The 18,666-nt window shown below is 42.7% G+C and overlaps 1 protein-coding gene across 1 annotated transcript in view; it reads right to left on the bottom strand.

Annotated features, from left to right (window-relative positions):
- LOC311136373 (kin of IRRE-like protein 3) overlaps nucleotides 1-18,666 on the bottom strand; it is a gene marked incomplete at its 5' end in the record, with an annotated part of 346,657 nt that overhangs the window by 80,018 nt on the left and 247,973 nt on the right. Inside the window, 2 exons of the mRNA XM_084170475.1 lie at nucleotides 11,172-11,322; nucleotides 13,313-13,470. Coding sequence (XP_084026601.1) covers nucleotides 11,172-11,322; nucleotides 13,313-13,470 — 309 coding nt within the window. The remainder of the gene's footprint in view (nucleotides 1-11,171; nucleotides 11,323-13,312; nucleotides 13,471-18,666) is intronic.

Genomic DNA, 18,666 nt, shown 5'->3' with positions numbered 1-18,666 from the left:
TCACTGAAAAGTCTTGGAATGTCCATCACTAATGTATTGGGGTTGTGCCTCAGAGCATCATGGGAGTTGTGTGTGTTGAGATGATCACGTTCTAGATAAATGGTTGAACTGATTCCTGTCTCCTGTCTCATCATTATTGAATTGTTATAAAACATGGTTATGAAACCCATGAGATATAACAAAATATTTGCAACGATTAAGTCTGAACCTACATGATCTATTCTGTCTTAAAGAAGTACGTTTTTACAAGTTTAAAACGTATTTTCCATGGTACAGTCTAGGCTAATGTTAGCACAGTGTATTGCTAGCAAAGGCAAGTACATAGTCGAGCTAGCTAAGAGAGAGAATTTGCATAGTCATGGACGGCAGAAAAGGATTTGAGACAGACGTTGGAGCGGGAAAACAATGTGATTAAAAAGGGAGGAATGCAGTGAGTAAAGGAAAGGACATTTATTCAACTGTGAAGACGGACTTTGGAAATAAAACAAGCTAAATGAGCGAACTTGAGGATGAAACGTCAGTGAATTAAGTGAATGAAGAGCACGTGACTAAGGAAAATATGAGTGACCATCAGGAGCCTATTGAGAAATGAAAAATGGCTGGAATTGTTGGAAACATGTTTCCAACAATTTCAGCCATTTTTCGTTTCTCAATAGGCTGCTGATTGTCACCAACTTCAACATTATCCTCAACCACTGCAATATTTTCCTCATTCACGTGATCTTCATTCACTTCACTCATATGCAGAATGGTTTGAATATTTTGTTCTAGCAAATGAAATTGATGAGGGCAAAATTGTGCCTTCATTTTTTAGTGTAATGGGGCCAAAGACATTTAATTTACTACACGGCCTGCTACAGCCAGACAGGCCAGGTAATAAGACGTATGGGGATATTGTAGAAATACTTAAAAGGACACTTCATCAAAACCACTAGTTATTGCTGAAAGGTTTAGGTTTAACAGGAGAAATCAGGAAAAGGGAGAATCAGTGACAATATTCGCTGGTGCGTTAAATAAACTATCAGAGCACGGCGAGTTTAATGATGTTCTAAATGACACCATTAGAGACAGAGTAGTATGTGGGCTACGGAGTGAAGCTACACAAAAGAGACTATTGACTGAAAGTAATCTGACCTTGGCAAAGGCCATTGAAGTCAGTGTGTCCATGGAACTAGCTGCTAAAGAGGCTAGACAGTTTAGTTCATCAGGACGAGTGCACAAAATCAAAGACTGAAATCAAGGCACATGCTTCCACTGTGACAAAGCGGGACAGCAGGCATCTACATGCTGGTATGAGGACATGGATTGCAAAGCCTGTGGTAAAAAGGGCCACATCGAACGAGACTGCAGAAACAAAAAGAGCTCTGAGAAAACATCAAAGACTGAAAACAAGAAAGAGACATTCTGACGAAAGAAGTCACACTGAATATACTGACTGTTGCTGGGGGGCCTCACGGCTACTATGTCTCTCCCATGCTAGAGGGGCAGCCGGTGTGCATGGAGATTGATACAGGGGCATCACTGACGTCACAGTTCAGTTAAACAGACAAATTGAAACGCTGCCACTACGTTGTTCATTCCTACTGGGATGTTCGTGGCTGGAAGAAATCACACTGGACTGGCCATCAGTGCGTACAATAGCACATGGAGACAGAGGCCAACACGCTATTTTAAAGAAACATGGAGAAGAGAGCTGGGTAGCATGAAATACATCACAGTGAAGCTTAGCATCAAGCCAGACAGCAAAACAAAGTTTCTTAAAGCACAACCTGTACCTTTTGCTATCAGACCAAAAGTTGAGGCTGACTTGAACGCTCTAGTTATGAAGGAAGTACTGGAGCCGGTCAGCTTGAGTCAATGGGCAACACCCATTGTACCAGTCCCAAGAAGGATGGTGGAATCAGGATATGTGGAAACTTTAAAGTCACAGTTAACCCTGTGTTGTCCGCTAAGCAGTATCTGCTACCAAACATCAACAACCTTTTCGTGGGCTTAGTTGAGGGTCAAAGGTTCAGCAAAATCGACCTCTGGCAAGCCTACACATGGATGAAAAGTCAAAGGAGCTGCTGACCATCTTCAGGTACTGTTGTCTACCGTTTGGAATCACAAGTGCGCCAGGGCTGTTTCAGAGGACCAGATCTTGAGTGGATTGCCAGGAGTACAATGCTACCTGGATGACATCCTCATTACTGGGGAAAATAAAGAGGACCATCCCCAGAACTTGGATGTGACCTTAGAGATTGAAGGACTATGAACTGTGAGTTCGTAAGGACAAATGTGCATTCTTCCAATCATCAGTTGAATACATCGGAAACGTCATCGACGCCACGGGCCTTCACAAGGCTCCGTCCAAGGTCAAGGCTATCTTGGATGCACCAGCTCATCAGAATGTGAGCCAACTACGTTTTCTCCTGGTGGTTATTTAATTACTATGGACATTTTATCTCGAGTTTAGCAATGAAGCTGAAGCCGCTGCATCAGTTGCTTTGTGAAGACAACACATGGAAATGGACTGAACCATGCAAGGAAGCATTCGTGAAAACCAAGGAAACACTACTGAAATCTGAGACACTGACACACTTCGACCTGTCATTGCCCATCCAACTAGCTTGTGATGCTAGTCCCTATGGTGTGGGAGTAGTCGTGTCCCATATCATGCCTTCCGGGGAAGAGAAGCCAATCGCTTTCGCATCAAGGATATTGAACAAAGCAGAACGTAACTACGCACAGATAGAACGAGAAGCCCTAGGCATCGTTTTTGGAGTGTGTACGTTTTACCAGTATCTGTACGGGAGGAAGTTCACCCTTCTTACAGATTCATTGTCCGCTGACGAGCAACTTTGGACCGCATACTGGGATTCCGTCACTTGCTGCAAGCCGAATGAAAAGGTTAGCTTTGTTCTTGTCAGCACACACCTACGACATCAAGTACGCAAGTCAGAACTGCACTGCAACGCAGGTGGACTTAACATGTTATCACTACCTGTGGACATCTTCAAATGGCCACCCGGACTATTTACATTGACACCTCGCCCATTTGTTTTTACACTGATGCTACTCGCTGTTTATTATCTATGCATAGTCACTTTACCCCTACCTACATGTACAAAATACCTCGACTAACCTGTACCCCCGCACATTGACTCGGTACCGGTACCCCCTGTATATAGCCTCATTATTGTTATTTTATTTTGTTACTTTTTATTTTATTTTTAACTTTATTTTATTTAGTAAATATTTTCTTAACTCTATTTCTTGAACTACATTGTTGGTTAAGGGCTCGTAAGTAAGAATTTCACAGTAAGGTTTACACCTGTTGTATTCGGCGCACGTGACAAATAAAATGTGATTTGATTTTGATTTGATTCTACTTCAGACCAGCGGAAAATGCATCAGTCACTTCAACACCACAACAACTGCGGAGAAACACCAGAAACGACCTGATGTTATCTGAAGTGATGGACATCATTATCAAAATGTAGAGCCGCATGGGATGGTCCGGAACTCAAACCTTACCTTTCCAAGAGAACTGAGCTGTCAGTACAGTCCGGTTGTCTGCTGTGGGGAGGAGAGTTATTACTCCGCCTTCGCTGAGGAAACCAGTCTTGCAACAGCTACACTGAGGTCATTGTGGAATGGTTTGCATGATGGAAATCACACAAAGATACTTCTGGTGGCCTGGATTGGATGTCAGAAGGTTCGCAACGTACCTTAAACTTGCACCTTTCCATCCGTGGGATCGGCCAGAGGAGGCGTGGCAACTCATACACGTCAACTTTGCAGGTCCTTTCGAAGACAGAATGTTTCTTGTGGTTGTGGATGCTCATAGCAAATGGCCAGAGGTTTCCATCATGACAACTACAGCAGAGAAGACCATCGAGAAGCATAGAGAAGTGTTCAGTCAGTTCGGATTGCCATTCCTACTTGCTGGCGTCAATGAACCACAGCTAGTGTCCCAAGAAAGGGCCACATTCCTACCGGTGAATGGTGTATAGCACATCAGGTCTGCACCGTATCATCCATCAACCAACGGGTTAGATGAAAAGTTTGTACAAACCATTTTTCAATCGTTTAGTTCTGAACAGAACCACTATATTTATATTTTTTCGTTCCACTGTTCCGACCAGCAAAATAAAGTTCTGAACTGGTTCGAACCAACAATAAATACTGGTTTATATTGTTCCTTTCTGTTCCATTTTTAACCTGTGAAATCAACATTTTTTTTTCATTCAGCTAATTCAATTACTTCACCAATCAGTGCAGAAAGAACAGGCAAGCTAGTTGTATACATGCGTGATGCACAGAGAAGTGTAGGCTATGGAGCAAGATGCAACTGAAATGTTGTGGGTTCGGAGAGAGCGAGAGTGGGTTGAGGAGGAGGCTTGAAGCGCTGGGCATCTTTTTATTTATTTATTTATTTATTTAACCTTTATTTAACCAGGAAGGGCTCATTGAGATTTAAAATCTCTTTTTCAAGAGCGTCCTGGCCAAGATAGGCAGCACCAAGTCATTACAAAAAATTACAGACAGACAACATGAAAATTGACATGCATTATATGAATTAGGTCCACAGAATTATACCTAGGAGGAGCGGCTTCTATGGAGGAACTTTGAATGTCCTTGAGCTAGCTAGCTAGCAAGCTTGTGTGTGCAGAGTTGCACCAGAACACGTCTTACCTTTTTGTAATTAATAAATCCAACTGTCGTACCCTGATCTGTTTCACCTGTCTTGTGCTTCTCTCCAACCCCCTCCATTTATACCTGTGTTTTCTGCTTGTCTGTTGCCAGTTCACCTTGTCTCGTCAAGCCTACTCCTGTTCTCTCTAGTCCCTGATTTCTAGTTCTCCCGGTTCTGACCTATTCTGCCTGCCCTGCCCTGACCCGAGCCTGCCTGCCGTTCTGTACCTATCTGACTCTGACCTGGTTTACGAACTTCTGCCTGTCCTGACTCTGAGCCTGCCTGCCGCCCTGTACCTATCAGACTCGGACCTGGTTACGAACCTCTGCCTGTCCTAGACCTGTCCTTTGCCTGCCTTTTAATAAACAACTCTGTATATTGACCCTTCCGTCTCCTGTGTCTGCATCTGGGTCATATCCTGAGTCGTGTTACCAATGTGAAACGTGATAACTAGGCCTATAGTATCCTTAACCAGCATTGAAAAAGTTAATCCATTCTTCTCTAGCTCAATGCTGCTTGAGGAAGACTCTAGAAGTCGAGACACATTGCAGTTGTGCATCCTGATGTACTATGCTGACTGCTCCTATATGTATTATTTTGTAAATATATTCTGTTAATAGTTAACTAAAGTTAATTGCAACTTACTGGCTGCCTACTCAGCTGCCTACTTGCCTTCTTTCTTGGATTACCTGACATTTAGGGGCCTACCTTCCCACTGCCCTCATCTCATCTGTAACTAATAAAAAATCTCTCTCCCTATCTTCTGAATCAAGTGTCAATATAACGTCAGTATAGTCAGTAGCTTATGCTTCGGAGGGGGGAGGGGCAGGTAGCCTAAAAACACACAGGCAAAGATTTCGAGCTTGCAGGCAGACACTGGAATACGTTTCTGAGTGACAAAGTGAGGGCTTTGCATAGGTGCTTTATTGCTTTTTGTTGTGGGACTAGAAAAAAATGCCTGGAACATAAAATAATGTTATTAACTGGGTCCCATGCTTTTAAAATAACGCTTCTGTTCCGGAACAGTATGGATCACCTTCATTCCAGGTTCCATTTCTGTTCCTTGAAAAATGTCATTATTTTCCGGTTTTCGGTTCTGTTCCCTGAACAGGTTCCAACCCCTGGTACAGACCATGAAACATGCATTGAAAGCATCTCAGGGTCAAGGGATGCTGCACCAACTCTTGAACAGCTTCCTTCTATCCTACAGGAACATTCCTCATGCAACCACAAACGGCTTTGCCTGCCTCGCTACTCATGAAGAGAGAGCTACACACAAGCTTCGATCTTCTCAAACGTAAAAGAGACATTGCGACGTCAACAGGAGAGTCAACAGGAGAGTCAAATGTCGTGAACTGAGCGCAAAGGACAGCGCTTTCCAAGATCAATCCAAGATAAACTGTCTTAGCCAGGAACTACCTCAACGAACCAAAGTGGGTTCCTGCTACAGTCATTGCTCAGACTGGTCCTGTATCCTACACTGTTAAGACAGCATAGAATGTCATCTGGAAAAGGCACACAGATCAGTTACTGTTGAGTAAAGCCACACCAACAAAACCGTGGTCCAAAACCGTGGTCCAGAACTGTTACTGGGTGACACCCTGACCCAGCAGTCGTCACCTAGGGGCTCACAGTCACATTCTCAGGACACTGAATCAGCTGCACCCACACAAGTATGTGACAAGACTGTGACACAGGCTACTCAAATGCCTACACCTGTGTTAACGCCACAGTCTAAAGACATTGTTATTGAGAGTAAAGTTGACCACCGTTTTTTATTACTATTTTTATTTATTTTTTAAAACCCTTTATTACTTTTCAACCCCGCCATCCTTTCCCTACTTGGAGTAAATTAGTGAACAACAATGCCCAGGCCTCTACTTCCGGTCTATACTTACTATCTACACCTTATGGACACAGTTCATTTTACAATAATTATATTATATATATATATATATTTATGATTATTATTTATTTTTTCTGCTCCTGAACTACTTCTACTCTCAACCTCTCCGATCATTTTCATGATGTCCATATCTTTCTAACTGTGCTCTTTCCCAAAAGCTCCCAACATACAACCTATATACTTATTATGGACACAGTATGCTTACATTATTAGCTATCTTTGTTATTATTTGTTGTTATTTGTTATTAGTCCCATCCTTCAACTCTATTCAATACTTCCCATCTATCTCTTAACACCATCCATATAGGATCTCTATTTGCCACATATATTTCAACCGTACTGTGATGTTTTACAAAAGTTCTGAACCTTTCTATTCTCATTGCTTCTACAGATTGTGAATTAAAAATAAACATTTTTGCTAAAAGTATTATTATATTATTGATCGATTGACTATGACTTTTCAGATTACCCAGTAATGCTATCTGCAAGATTAGCTCCAGGTAAATATTGCAATCCTTTAGCCATTCCTGGACCTGTGTCCAAAAACAAGCTACAAATGGACAGAACCAAAACAAATGATCTAAGGATTCTGTCTCTTCTCAGCAAAATCTGCAGAGCTGGGAAGATTGTATCCCCCATATAAATAACATTCTATTGGTAGCAAGAATTGTATATAATAATTTAAATTGAAAAATTCTAATTTTGAATCCGGTGTCGTTTTGCGTGTCAGTTCATAAACACTATGCCATGGGATCGGTACGTCAAAGATCTCTTCCCAACTATTTTGAAATCTATATGGGACGGCTGTCAATCCTTTGGTCCTTAAGTGAAACAGATATACTTTTTTATTTAGAGAGACAGAATAACAACAAAAAAATCCAGAAAAATGCATGTAAAAAATGTTATAAATTGATTTGCATTTTAATGAGGGAAATAAGTATTTGACCCCTCTGCAAAACATGACTTACTACTTGGTGGCAAAACCCTTCTTGGCAATCACAGAGGTCAGACGTTTATTGTAGTTGGCCACCAGGTTTGCACACATCTCAGGAGGGATTTTGTTCCACTCCTCTTTGCAGATGTTCTCCAAGTCATTAAGGTTTCGAGGCTGACGTTTGGCAACTCGAACCTTCAGCTCCCTCCACAGATTTTCTATGGGATTAAGGTCTGGAGACTGGCTAGGCCACTCCAGGACCTTAATGTGCTTCTTCTTGAGCCACTCCTTTGTTGCCTTGGCCGTGTGTTTTGGGTCATTGTCATGCTGGAAAACCCATCCACAACCCATTTTCAATGCCCTGGCTGAGGGAAGGAGGTTCTCACCCAAGATTTCACGGTACATGGCCCCGTCCATCATCCCTTTGATGAGGTGAAGTTGTCCTGTCCCCTTAGCAGAAAAACACCCCCAAAGCATAATGTTTCCACCTCCATGTTTGACGGTGGGGATGATGTTCTTGGGGTCATAGGCAGCATTCCTCCTCCTCCAAACACGGCGAGTTGAGTTGATGCCAAAGAGCTCGATTTTGGTCTCATCTGACCACAACACTTTCACCCAGTTCTCCTCTTAATCATTCAGATGTTCATTGGCAAACTTCAGACGGCCCTGTATATGTGCTTTCTTGAGCAGGGGGACCTTGTGGGCGCTGCAGGATTTCAGTTCTTCACGGCGTAGTGTGTTACCAATTGTTTTCTTGGTTACTATGGTCCCAGCTGCCTTGAGATCATTGACAAGATCCTCCCGTGTAGTTCTGGGCTGATTCCTCACCATTCTCATGATCATTGCAACTCAACGAGGTGAGATCTTGCATGGAGCCCCAGGCCGAGGGAGATTGACAGTTCTTTTGTGTTTCTTCCATTTGCGAATAATCGCACCAACTGTTGTCACCTTCTCACCAAGCTGCTTGGCGATGGTCTTGTAGCCCATTCCAGCCTTGTGTAGGTCTACAATCTTGTCCCTGACATCCTTGGAGAGCCCTTTGGTCTTGGCCATCGTGGAGAGTTTGGAATCTGATTGATTGATTGCTTCTGTGGACAGGTGTCTTTTATACAGGTAACAAACTGAGATTAGGAGCACTCCCTTTAAGAGTGTGCTCCAAATCTCAGCTCGTTACCTGTATAAAAGACACCTGGGAGCCAGAAATCTTTCTGATTGAGAGGGGGTCAAATTCTTATTTCCCTCATTAAAATGCAAATCAATTTATAACATTTTGACATGCGTTTTTCTGGATTTTTTTGTTGTTATTCTGTCTCTCACTGTTCAAATAAACCTACCATTAAAATTATAGACTGATAATTTCTTCGTCAGTGGGCAAACGTACAGAATCAGCAGGGGATCAAATACTTTTTTCCCCCACTGTAACTCCACCAGTCCTACCGATGATATCATTTACGGAGATTATACCTTTTTTAAACATTCTGTCAAACAATAAAGGTTTTTTGTCAATTAGTATATTTGAATTTAACCACAATATTTGTTGCATTATTTGTTCTGTCGTTTCTGGAGGATTAAATTGAAAATGCAACCAACTTTCTATGGCTTGTTTTAGAAATAGTGATATTTGGGAGATGATTTCCTTTTCAAATAACTGCAAATTAGTTGTTGTAATCTGAATAAAGGGAAAAAGGCCTTTCTTGAACATTGGGTGAGACAATCTTACTAATTTGCTAGAGAACCAGTTCGGATTTAAGTATAACTTTTGTATGACTGAAGCTTTTAGTGATAGGTCTAAGGCTTTAATATTTACTTTGACCACCGTTACCCTACGAGAGATAGGCGGGCACCAAGATGCTTGCTTGTAAGGTTGTTCATAACCAGTGAGAGAATACCTGACGTGATTGGAGTCGCCGACTAGACGGGCCCCGTGTCCCGTGCTAACCTCCTCCCCCTTGTTTGTCTGCCCTCTGCCCGATGCATTCTGGGGCATGTGTTTGTGTGTGTGCTTCTTTCCACACTGCCCGCCACCGCCACCCAAACCAGCTGCCTCTCATTAATATTAACTGGCTACTGTGACAGTAGGGCGCCCCTGGTGGCAGTCAGTGCCCCCCGAGGACCCCTACGAGCCTCGTGGCCTCTTCTCCTCGCCACGCGCTGTCATCACTTATTCATCCAACACCTGTTTCCATTCCCCCACCCTCGGTAACAGGGGAGCCTGTGGCTAGTGGCTTATGGCTGGCTTTCCACTTTGCTAAATTGCTTCCTTGTGTTTTATTTTACCCCTCCCTTTGCTACTGAATGCGCATGCAAAGTGAAACGAGAGACACATTTAGGCGGGCCCACGCGATTGGCCGATTGGAAATCAGTAAGGCTCATGCTGAGTGCTAAAGGCAGACCCATCGCTCAAGCTCTTCTCAGTCTGTTATGGCATCTCTCACATTTCCATCCTGAGGAGAATTGATTCTTACAGCTTTGGCATGCCAATAGAGTGTGTTACTCTTGGGGGGTTTTGTTCTTCAACCACTGTTGGTATATTGGGGAGAGCCCTGTCCTCAACTCTGCACTGTTGCAGTTCATTCCCATCAAACGAGCTCCGCTTACCATCGGTATCAGATTCACCTTATTACCCAAATTGATTCGATCACAAACGGCATCACTATAGCTCCATTATTGCTGCTGCTGCCTGCTAGGTATATATTTTATTTCAGGCAAACTCAAGGTTACCCAAACAGAAAGAGCTAGGGCTGAATCAAACATTTGTTTTTATAAAGCAGTTGACTTGCTGCGAGGAAAAATAAAAACGGCGCCATTGTTTTGCATGACAAAACGATTAGGACCCTCTCTGACAGTGCACACAACAACAGCTAATCACTTAGCGCTCTTGTTTCTGTCTCTCCCCGTGCCAAGGCTTGGGGAGAGGATTCCTTTTGGATGACACACAAAAATAGAAAGAATGCACGATGAGGAAGAATAGAGCTGTCAAAAGTAATGGATCCTTGAATAGTATTTCAGTTTTATTAGTCAAACTTAATAGCTTTGAAGGAGCTGTGATGGATGCAAAAGGCCTTTGTTCAAAATCCATAACTTACGGCAAATGGTTTTTGTGATCAAATAATACCTTCTGACAATTGCATTTTGTACAGAGGGGCCTATTTTTCACTATTCAGAAGGAATCTCTTTTGATAGTACTTTTGTATAAATGATTAGTGGCAGGTTGAGCACAAGAAAGAAAGAAAGAAAGAAAGAAAGAAAGAAAGAAAGAAAGAAAGAAAGAGAAGTGCACACAATGGCCATACACACAAGAAGAATCAAATGGCAAACACTAACATTGATTTTCATTGGCTGAGACCATGACATCAAACACATTATCTCTTCCATTGTGCTCCCAGACCACATCAGTCATGTTAATTTTTATTTGAATAGGAAGTGCTGCATTTAATAGAATTCACATTTCGACAGTGTTTGTGAAAACCCAGCCTTGGACCCTCCAAAAGACAATGTTAATAAATATTGGAAATGTTGATTTAGCATGTGCAATGTTAGGGGTAGAATTCTGCAGTAAAAATAGGATAAATACAGTGTTTGATTGTTCAAATAGATAGACGAATGGATGAATTTAATGTGAGCGAGTGTGAGATATGGGGCGCTGTACTCACGTTGAATATCGATTGTGACAATGGCATCTTTCCCGTTGGGCACGGCCTTGTTTGAGGCGCGACAGGTGATTTGTTGGCCTGTCTCGATGTTGGAAGCAGAGAGGTAGAGTGAGCTGACTGTACTCTCCCTTCGCCCATCCTGCAACAGTGTCTGAGGAATCAATGCAAGACCAGAGATAGCTATTATCATTACAAGATGTCTTATTTAAATTATATTTACGTTGTGTTCATTTAGCATCCTTATCCAGAGTGACTAGAGCAACTAAGGTAAATAAGACAACCACATATCACAGCCATTGCAAGTAATACAGTAGATGGGGAGCAATCGATTTACAGTACATCATGCAATATATACGAACTGTATGACCTCATGAATCTCATGTATGTCTTGCCTTGAATTACATAGTAATAACATGGTAGTAACATATTTGTAATTACATAGTAATAGAGTTTAGTGGTGTAAATTTTTAAAAACAGATTTCTGATGTCATACTTGACAGATGGAATCAGTCGTCTCTCTATCGTTTACCTCAATTTGCATGTCTTGATATGCCAAGTCAAGTCATGATCTGAATCAAAGTATGTTTTTCCAAAACCCAGCCTCATCCATGGATGAAGATGAAACATATTGGTGCTCTGTCTCCAAAATAAAGTATCCTGATGCATTTAAAATGGAGCTGTTAACAGATTCAGATGAATCAAAAAGACTTGACATCCTAACATTGTGACGTGTCATCAATATGATGTAATCAGTATCAGATGTGACACATATACAAATGTTCCATACAGATGCTGATACTAAGTACTTACAAAGTAACTATACCCTCCCTGTGTCAGTTATTAACCATCAAGATCCCAATAGAATTCTAGAATACTCCTTATTTTCCCAAAATAGTCCTATCTCCATGTTAGAGTGATGTAAAGTGGGGATGTATGGAATATTAATTGGGAAGGAGGGTGCTGATATAATAATAAATATGTCTAAGTGGTTTGCCTGTGTCTAATTTATGGGCTTACAATGAGTGAAAGGAGCGCTCTCCAGTGAGTTTGAGTGGGAACAAGCAAGATCACACTGCAAGATTAAACGCGCCTCTCACTTGCTCAGTTTCCGACTCAGGGCTGACAAAGTGAACAAATTGCCCATGAACACATCCATAATGTAGAGTGTTGGAATGGTTTCTCTTTTTTCGTCATGTTTAAAGCACTAGTGCTCCATCTTGCCCCGTGAATCAAATAAAAAATCTCAGCTGCCACGGTCCAGTGTAGCTCAGTTGGTAGAGCATGGCGTTTGCACTCACTAACTGTAAGTCGCTCTGGATAAGAGCGTCTGCTAAATGACTAAAATGTAAAATGTAAATTAAACTGACAGAGCGAGGCCTTTTTCAGGACACATGGAGGAAGGTTAAGAGTGAAGAGAGGAGAAGAGAGGAAGATAGAAAGAGTGGGAAGGATTCCTCCAAGTGAGGGAAGAGAGAGCACACCTCTTATCAAGGTCCAAAGGACACATTTCAGGTGCACAATCAATTTATGTAAACTTAATTTCAGTGTATGCAGTTCTTGTAGTTTTTAGTGAGTGCAAAATATCTAGATTCATGTCTTGTATAGAGGTATAATAACAGTTTTATCAGTATGTATTGAATTTGTACATACATAAATACAGTACATACATACATATTGTATAGTGAAGAGGTTTGGATCTCTTGGCGTAACAGCTATGGTGTTGGGTTGACATTCGCTGGAGTGCTGGTCAGAGCAACCCCCTGAATTCTCTACATTGGTGTCAGAAGTGGGATGATGCTACTGTGATGCCATCAAAGCCTGGGCATGAGGGACTGCAGATAGAAAAGCGATGGGCGCTCTTTCCGTAGGAAGGGGCCATTGTAGCAACCTTAATAAGTCAGTTTGAATTGCTTGGTGTAATGGTTAAGGTGTTGAATTAGTTTCAATATGTACAAATAGCGATGTCCTGTTGAAAGAGTCAGGTCAGCACAGAGATCATTCAAATCTAGCTCAAACCATACCCAGTCTAGATCCATACCTACAATTAAATTATAAAACTGGGGGGGACAAAAATGCAATTTCAGAATGTGGAGGGGACATGTCCCCCCCATCCCTAGTGGAAGCTAAGCCCATGTCCTTACCTTAGAGTGCATGGCGTTCTTCAGTTCCTGCCCGTTGCGGATCCAGATGATGGAAGCGGCAGGCTTGGCATTGTCGGCGTGGCACGTCAGGTTGAGGGGGTCGCCGGCCCTTAGGCTCACCACAGGGGCCCCAACAATCACAGGGTCATCAGGGGGAACTGTGGAGTACCATAAAGATGCATTTATTTCATTTGCATTGCTTTCTATTGGATTTGTCCTGTTGTAGAGCAGTTCAAGACTTACAATAGTAGTATATTGGTTTCTTTACCCTGTAAGCAGTTTATAGACATGGTAAAACAACAATGCTTAGGTTTTGTTTACTTGGCCACTGTCTCTAAATACTCAGCATTTTTGGCCCAAAACCAACGCAAGTGTAAAAGGCAATCAATATGTTGTTTTGCAATTTCGATAAACTATCCCTTTAACAGGCATTGCTATGACATTGCATGCCAACTCAGGGTAACACTTCTGACGTTTCAGTCTGGGATGGAAACGTACAGTGCCTTCAGAAAGTATTCACACCCCTTGACTTTTTCTACATTTTTGTTGTGTTACAGCCTGAATTTTAAATGGATTAAATTGAGATTTTGTTATGGCAAGTCTAAATAAGTTAAGGAGTAAAAATGTGGTAAAGTTATTAATTGCATCAATACACCCAGTCACAACAAAGATACAGGCATCCTTCCTAACTCAGTTGCCGGAGAGGAAGGATATCGCTCAGGGATTTCACCATGAGGTACATTTAGTCTTTAAAACAGTTACAGAGTTTAATGGTTGTGAAAGGACAAAACTGAGGATGGATCAACAACGTTGTAGTTACTCCACCATATTAACTTTCATGAGAGTGAAAAGAAGGAAGCCTCCACAGAATAAAAATAAGGCACAAAAGTAAAACTGAAAACAAATAGGGGAAAACATCATACTTTATGTCCAAAATATAAAGCATTATGTTTGGGTCAAATCCAACATTGAGTACCACTCTACATATTTTCAAGAATGCTGGTGGCTGCATCACGTTATGGGTATGCTTGTCATCTGCATGTTTTCACTTTGTCATTATGGGGTATTTTGTGTAGATGGGGTAAGATTTTTAAAAATATTTAATGCATTTTGAATTCAGGCTGTAACACAACCGTCACGCACTGACTCAGGGGACTCTTATATGTTGAGTCAGGGTGTGAAGGTTCTATGTTGTATTTTCTATGTTGGTGATCTAGTATGTATAGTTCTATGTTGGCCGGTGTGGTTCCCAATTAAAGGCAGCTGTCGCTCGTTGTCTCTGATTGGGGACCATACTTAGGCAGCCTATTGGCACTGTCTAGTTGTGGGATCTTGTTCCGTGTAAGGTATGTTGTGTGTCTATCTTAGGACTTCACGTTTCATTTATTGTTTTGTCGTGTGTTTATTAAGTTGAATAAACATGTACGCATATCACGCTACGCCTTGGTCTGACCCGTCATTGAATGAACGTGACAGAAGATCCCACCAAACGAGGACCAAGCAGCGTGCCCAGAAGGAGCAAACGCCTGGGACTCAACGGGAGGTAACCTTAGTAGATGTCCTCCACGGTTGGGGGAGAATTACTAAGGAGGAGGCCGTCCGTTATCGGGAGGCGATGAAGTTAGATGCCCAGGTAGGAGAGGAGAAACGGCGCCAACAGTGCCGACGACAGAGACCCGAGAGGCAACCCCAAGAACATTTTTGGGGGGGCACACGGGGTGGACGACGAGGCAGCAGGAGGCCGTGGAAGGGCGGATCTGCAGGTTAGGAGAGGAGGCCACCATGTTACGGGGGCTGTTGGTTCAGAGGGAGCAGGAGTTATTCGGTCAGAGGGAGGCGCTACAGGAGGCTAAAAGGGAGAAGGAAATAGTGGAGGCACGGAGAGAGGAGCTGGTTAGGCAGCAGAAGGAGCGGGGGTTAATAAAGGAACCCAGTCCGCTCCACCGGTGCCCGGTTCAGCTCCGGTCAGCGGCTCCACTCCGGAGCCAGAGCAGTCCGCTCCACCGGGGTCCAGTCCAGCTCCGGTCAGCTGCTCCACTCCGGAGCCAGAGCAGTCCGCTCCACCGGTGCCAAGTCCAGCTCCGGTCAGCGGCTCTAGTCCAGAGCCTGAGCAGTCCGCTCCACCGGTGCCTGGTCCAGCTCCGGTCAGCGGCTCCAGACCAGACCAGGGGCGCAACAGGGAGGCGGAGAGTAAGAGGTCGTCACGCCCGGAGCCGGATCCGCCTCCGAGGCGGAATGCCCACCCGGCCCCTACCCTGTTATGTTTATGTTGTGTCCGCACCTTTGGGGTTTTGTCTTGTGTTTATTAAGTTGAATAAACATGTAAGCGTATCACGCTGCGCCTTGGTCTGACCCGTCATTGAACGAACGTGACAACAACAAAATGTGGAATAAGTCAAAGGGTATGAATACTTTCTGAAGGCATTGTATAAATAAAATACACTTAATTTCAGAGCAGCATGGGGGCTGAAGGATGTAAATTCAACATAGTTGCAATTCCAAATATTGTGTGTCATCATTAACAAGTGGCCTAAATTTCAAATACACATTAATTGGTAGGATTTCGTTTAGACTGCGTTGCATAGAGGCTATACATCATAATCCTCGCCGCTGCCACTGCTTTGTGTGGTCTCCTCTGACACTTCCCTTAGGTGAGCGATTACTCAGAGGCAAAAGAGGAAGCAGAAACCAGAGTCTGCCTCCTTTCATGCAAGAGAAAGATGAAAATAAAAAAAGAAAGAAAGAAAGGCAGAAAGAAAGGCAGAAGGAAAGAGGGTAGCTAGTTGGGGAGAGTTTTGCCGAATCCAAGCTCGTTAATGGCAATTACATTATTGTGTGAAACCAGAACTGATCACCCTAGATTTGTATTCAAACTCCAGTGAATTATTGATTGGCAGAAAGAGAGTGAAGGAGAGAAAGGGAGAGAGAGAGAGAGAGAGAGAGAGAGAGCGAGAGCTGCATCTGTCAATGCTCTCTCTGTCACTCCTTAACATGCTCAGTACAGTTGAAGTCGGAAGTTTACATACACTTAGGTTGGAGTCATTAAAACTCGTTTTTCAACCACTCCACTAATGTCTTGTTAACAAACTATAGTTTTGGCAAGTCGGTTAGGACATCTACTTTGTGCATGACACAAGTAATTTTTCCAACAATTGTTTACAGACAGATTATTTCACTTTATTTTAGTGAGTGTATCACACTGTATCACACTGATTCACTGTATCACAATTCCAGTGGGTTAGAATTTTACATATACTAAGTTGACTGTGCCTTTAAACAGCTTGAAAAATTCCAGAAAATGATGTCATGGCTTTAGAAGCTTCTAATAGGCTAATTGACATAATTTGAGTAAATTGGAGGTGTACCTGTGGATGTATTTCAAGGCCTACCTCCAAACTCAGTGCCTCTTTGCTTGACATCATGGGAAAATCAAAAGAAATCAGCCAAGACCTCAGAAAAAAATGGTAGACCCCCACAAGTCTGGTTCATCCTTGGGAGCAATTTCCAAATGCCTGAAGGTACCACATTCATCTGTACAAAAAATTGTACGCAACTATAAAACCGCTCAGGAAGGAGACGCGTTCTGTCTCCTAGAGATGAACATACTTTGGTGCGAAAAGTGCAAATCAATCCCAGTACAACAGCAAAGGACCTTGTGAAGATGCTGGAGGAAACAGGTACAAAAGTATCTATATCCACAGTAAAACGAGTCCTATATCGACATAACCTGAAAGGCCGCTCAGCAAGGAACAAGCCACTGCTCCAAAACTGCCATAAAAAAGCCAGACTACGGTTTGCAACTGCACATGGGGACAAAGATCGTACTTTTTGGAGAAATGTCCTCTGGTCTGATGAAAGAAGAATAGAACTGTTTGGCCATAATGACCATCGTTATGTTTGGAGGAAAAAGGGCCACTTGAAAGCCGAAGAACACCATCCCAACCGTGAAGCACGGGGGTCGCAGCATCATGCTGTCGGGGTGCTTTACTGCAGGAGGGACTGGAAAATAATGTGGATATATTGAAGCAACATCTCAAGACATCAGTCAGGAAGTTAAAGCTTGGTCGCAAATGGGTCTTCCAAATGGACAATGACCCCAAGCATACTTCCAAAGTTGTGGCAAAATGGCTTAAGGAAAACAAAGTCAAGGTATTGGAGTGGCCATGACAAAGCCCTGACCTCAATCCTATAGAAAATGTGTGGGCAGAACTGAAAAAGCGTGTGCGAGCAAGGAGGCCTACAACCCTGATTCAGTTACACCAGCTCTGTCAGGAGGAATGGGCCAAAATTCACCCAACTTATTGTGGGAAGCTTGTGGAAGGCTACCCGAAACGTTTGACCCAAGTTAAACAATTTAAAGGCAATGCTACCAAATACTAATTGAGTGTATGTAAACTTCTGACCCACTGGGAATGTGATTAAATAAATAAAAGCTGAAATAAATAATTCGCTCTACTATTATTCTGACATTTCACATTCTTAAAATAAAGTGGTGATCCTAACTGACCTAAAACAGGGAAGTTTTACTAGGATGAAATGTCAGGAATTGTGAAAAACTGATTTTAAATGTATTTGGCTAAGGTGTATGTAAACTTCCGACTTCAACTGTATGCATTTCATATGTAACATATTACATGAAACAGATACAAAACAAGGCATATCGCCATCACCACCACTTAAATTCCATACTTAGACATTGGACATTCACACCGCGGCCTTCCAATACCACTACTGCCATCACTGCGTTCACTTAATTAGCGTCATCCATTTATCTTCCCTCCCAGGGGTAAATTAGGAGAGCGGTATAGCTCGCTAGCTCGCTTCATGCAGACAAACACCTTATACAGCACGGCAGCAGCAGCAGGAGAGTTAGAGAAAGAGTGTGATGGAGATGGAGTTTGAGAGAGCTAGCTGACTTCATTAGGGCCTGACTTGGCCCCTTTGCTCATTACTCATCCCTCACAGCTGGGAGAGTACTGATTAGAACCTTGGCAAGCGCTTTCACTTTTGTCTGCCATCTTTGTTCAGCACAGTTACAATGAAACCGGTATAGCCGAAGATTGTCTATTATATTGACAAGATAGTCAAGCGACCGCTGTAACAATGGAAATACATGTCCTCAAAGATGGAAGGCAGGCGGGAGAAGGCGAGATCATGTGGGACCATTGTAGCCAATGAGAGGGCAGATACACATGTCAACAACAGGCCATAGATATAGATACAGGACTCATCTTTGTATCTGTGCCATCATAACGTTTGTGACAGCATGGGCAGCGCCATTGAGGCTACCTAACATTTTAAAGTAGTACATTTTTTTTATTCTTCATTGGCTGATTGCTCCCAACTCATAGGAA

The sequence above is a fragment of the Coregonus lavaretus genome (genome assembly GCF_964263955.1).
Source record: "Coregonus lavaretus genome assembly, chromosome: 10".
Lineage (NCBI taxonomy): Eukaryota > Metazoa > Chordata > Actinopteri > Salmoniformes > Salmonidae > Coregonus > Coregonus lavaretus.
Note: the sequence above shows the minus strand (reverse complement) of the source record. Positions and strands in the feature narration are given on the sequence as shown.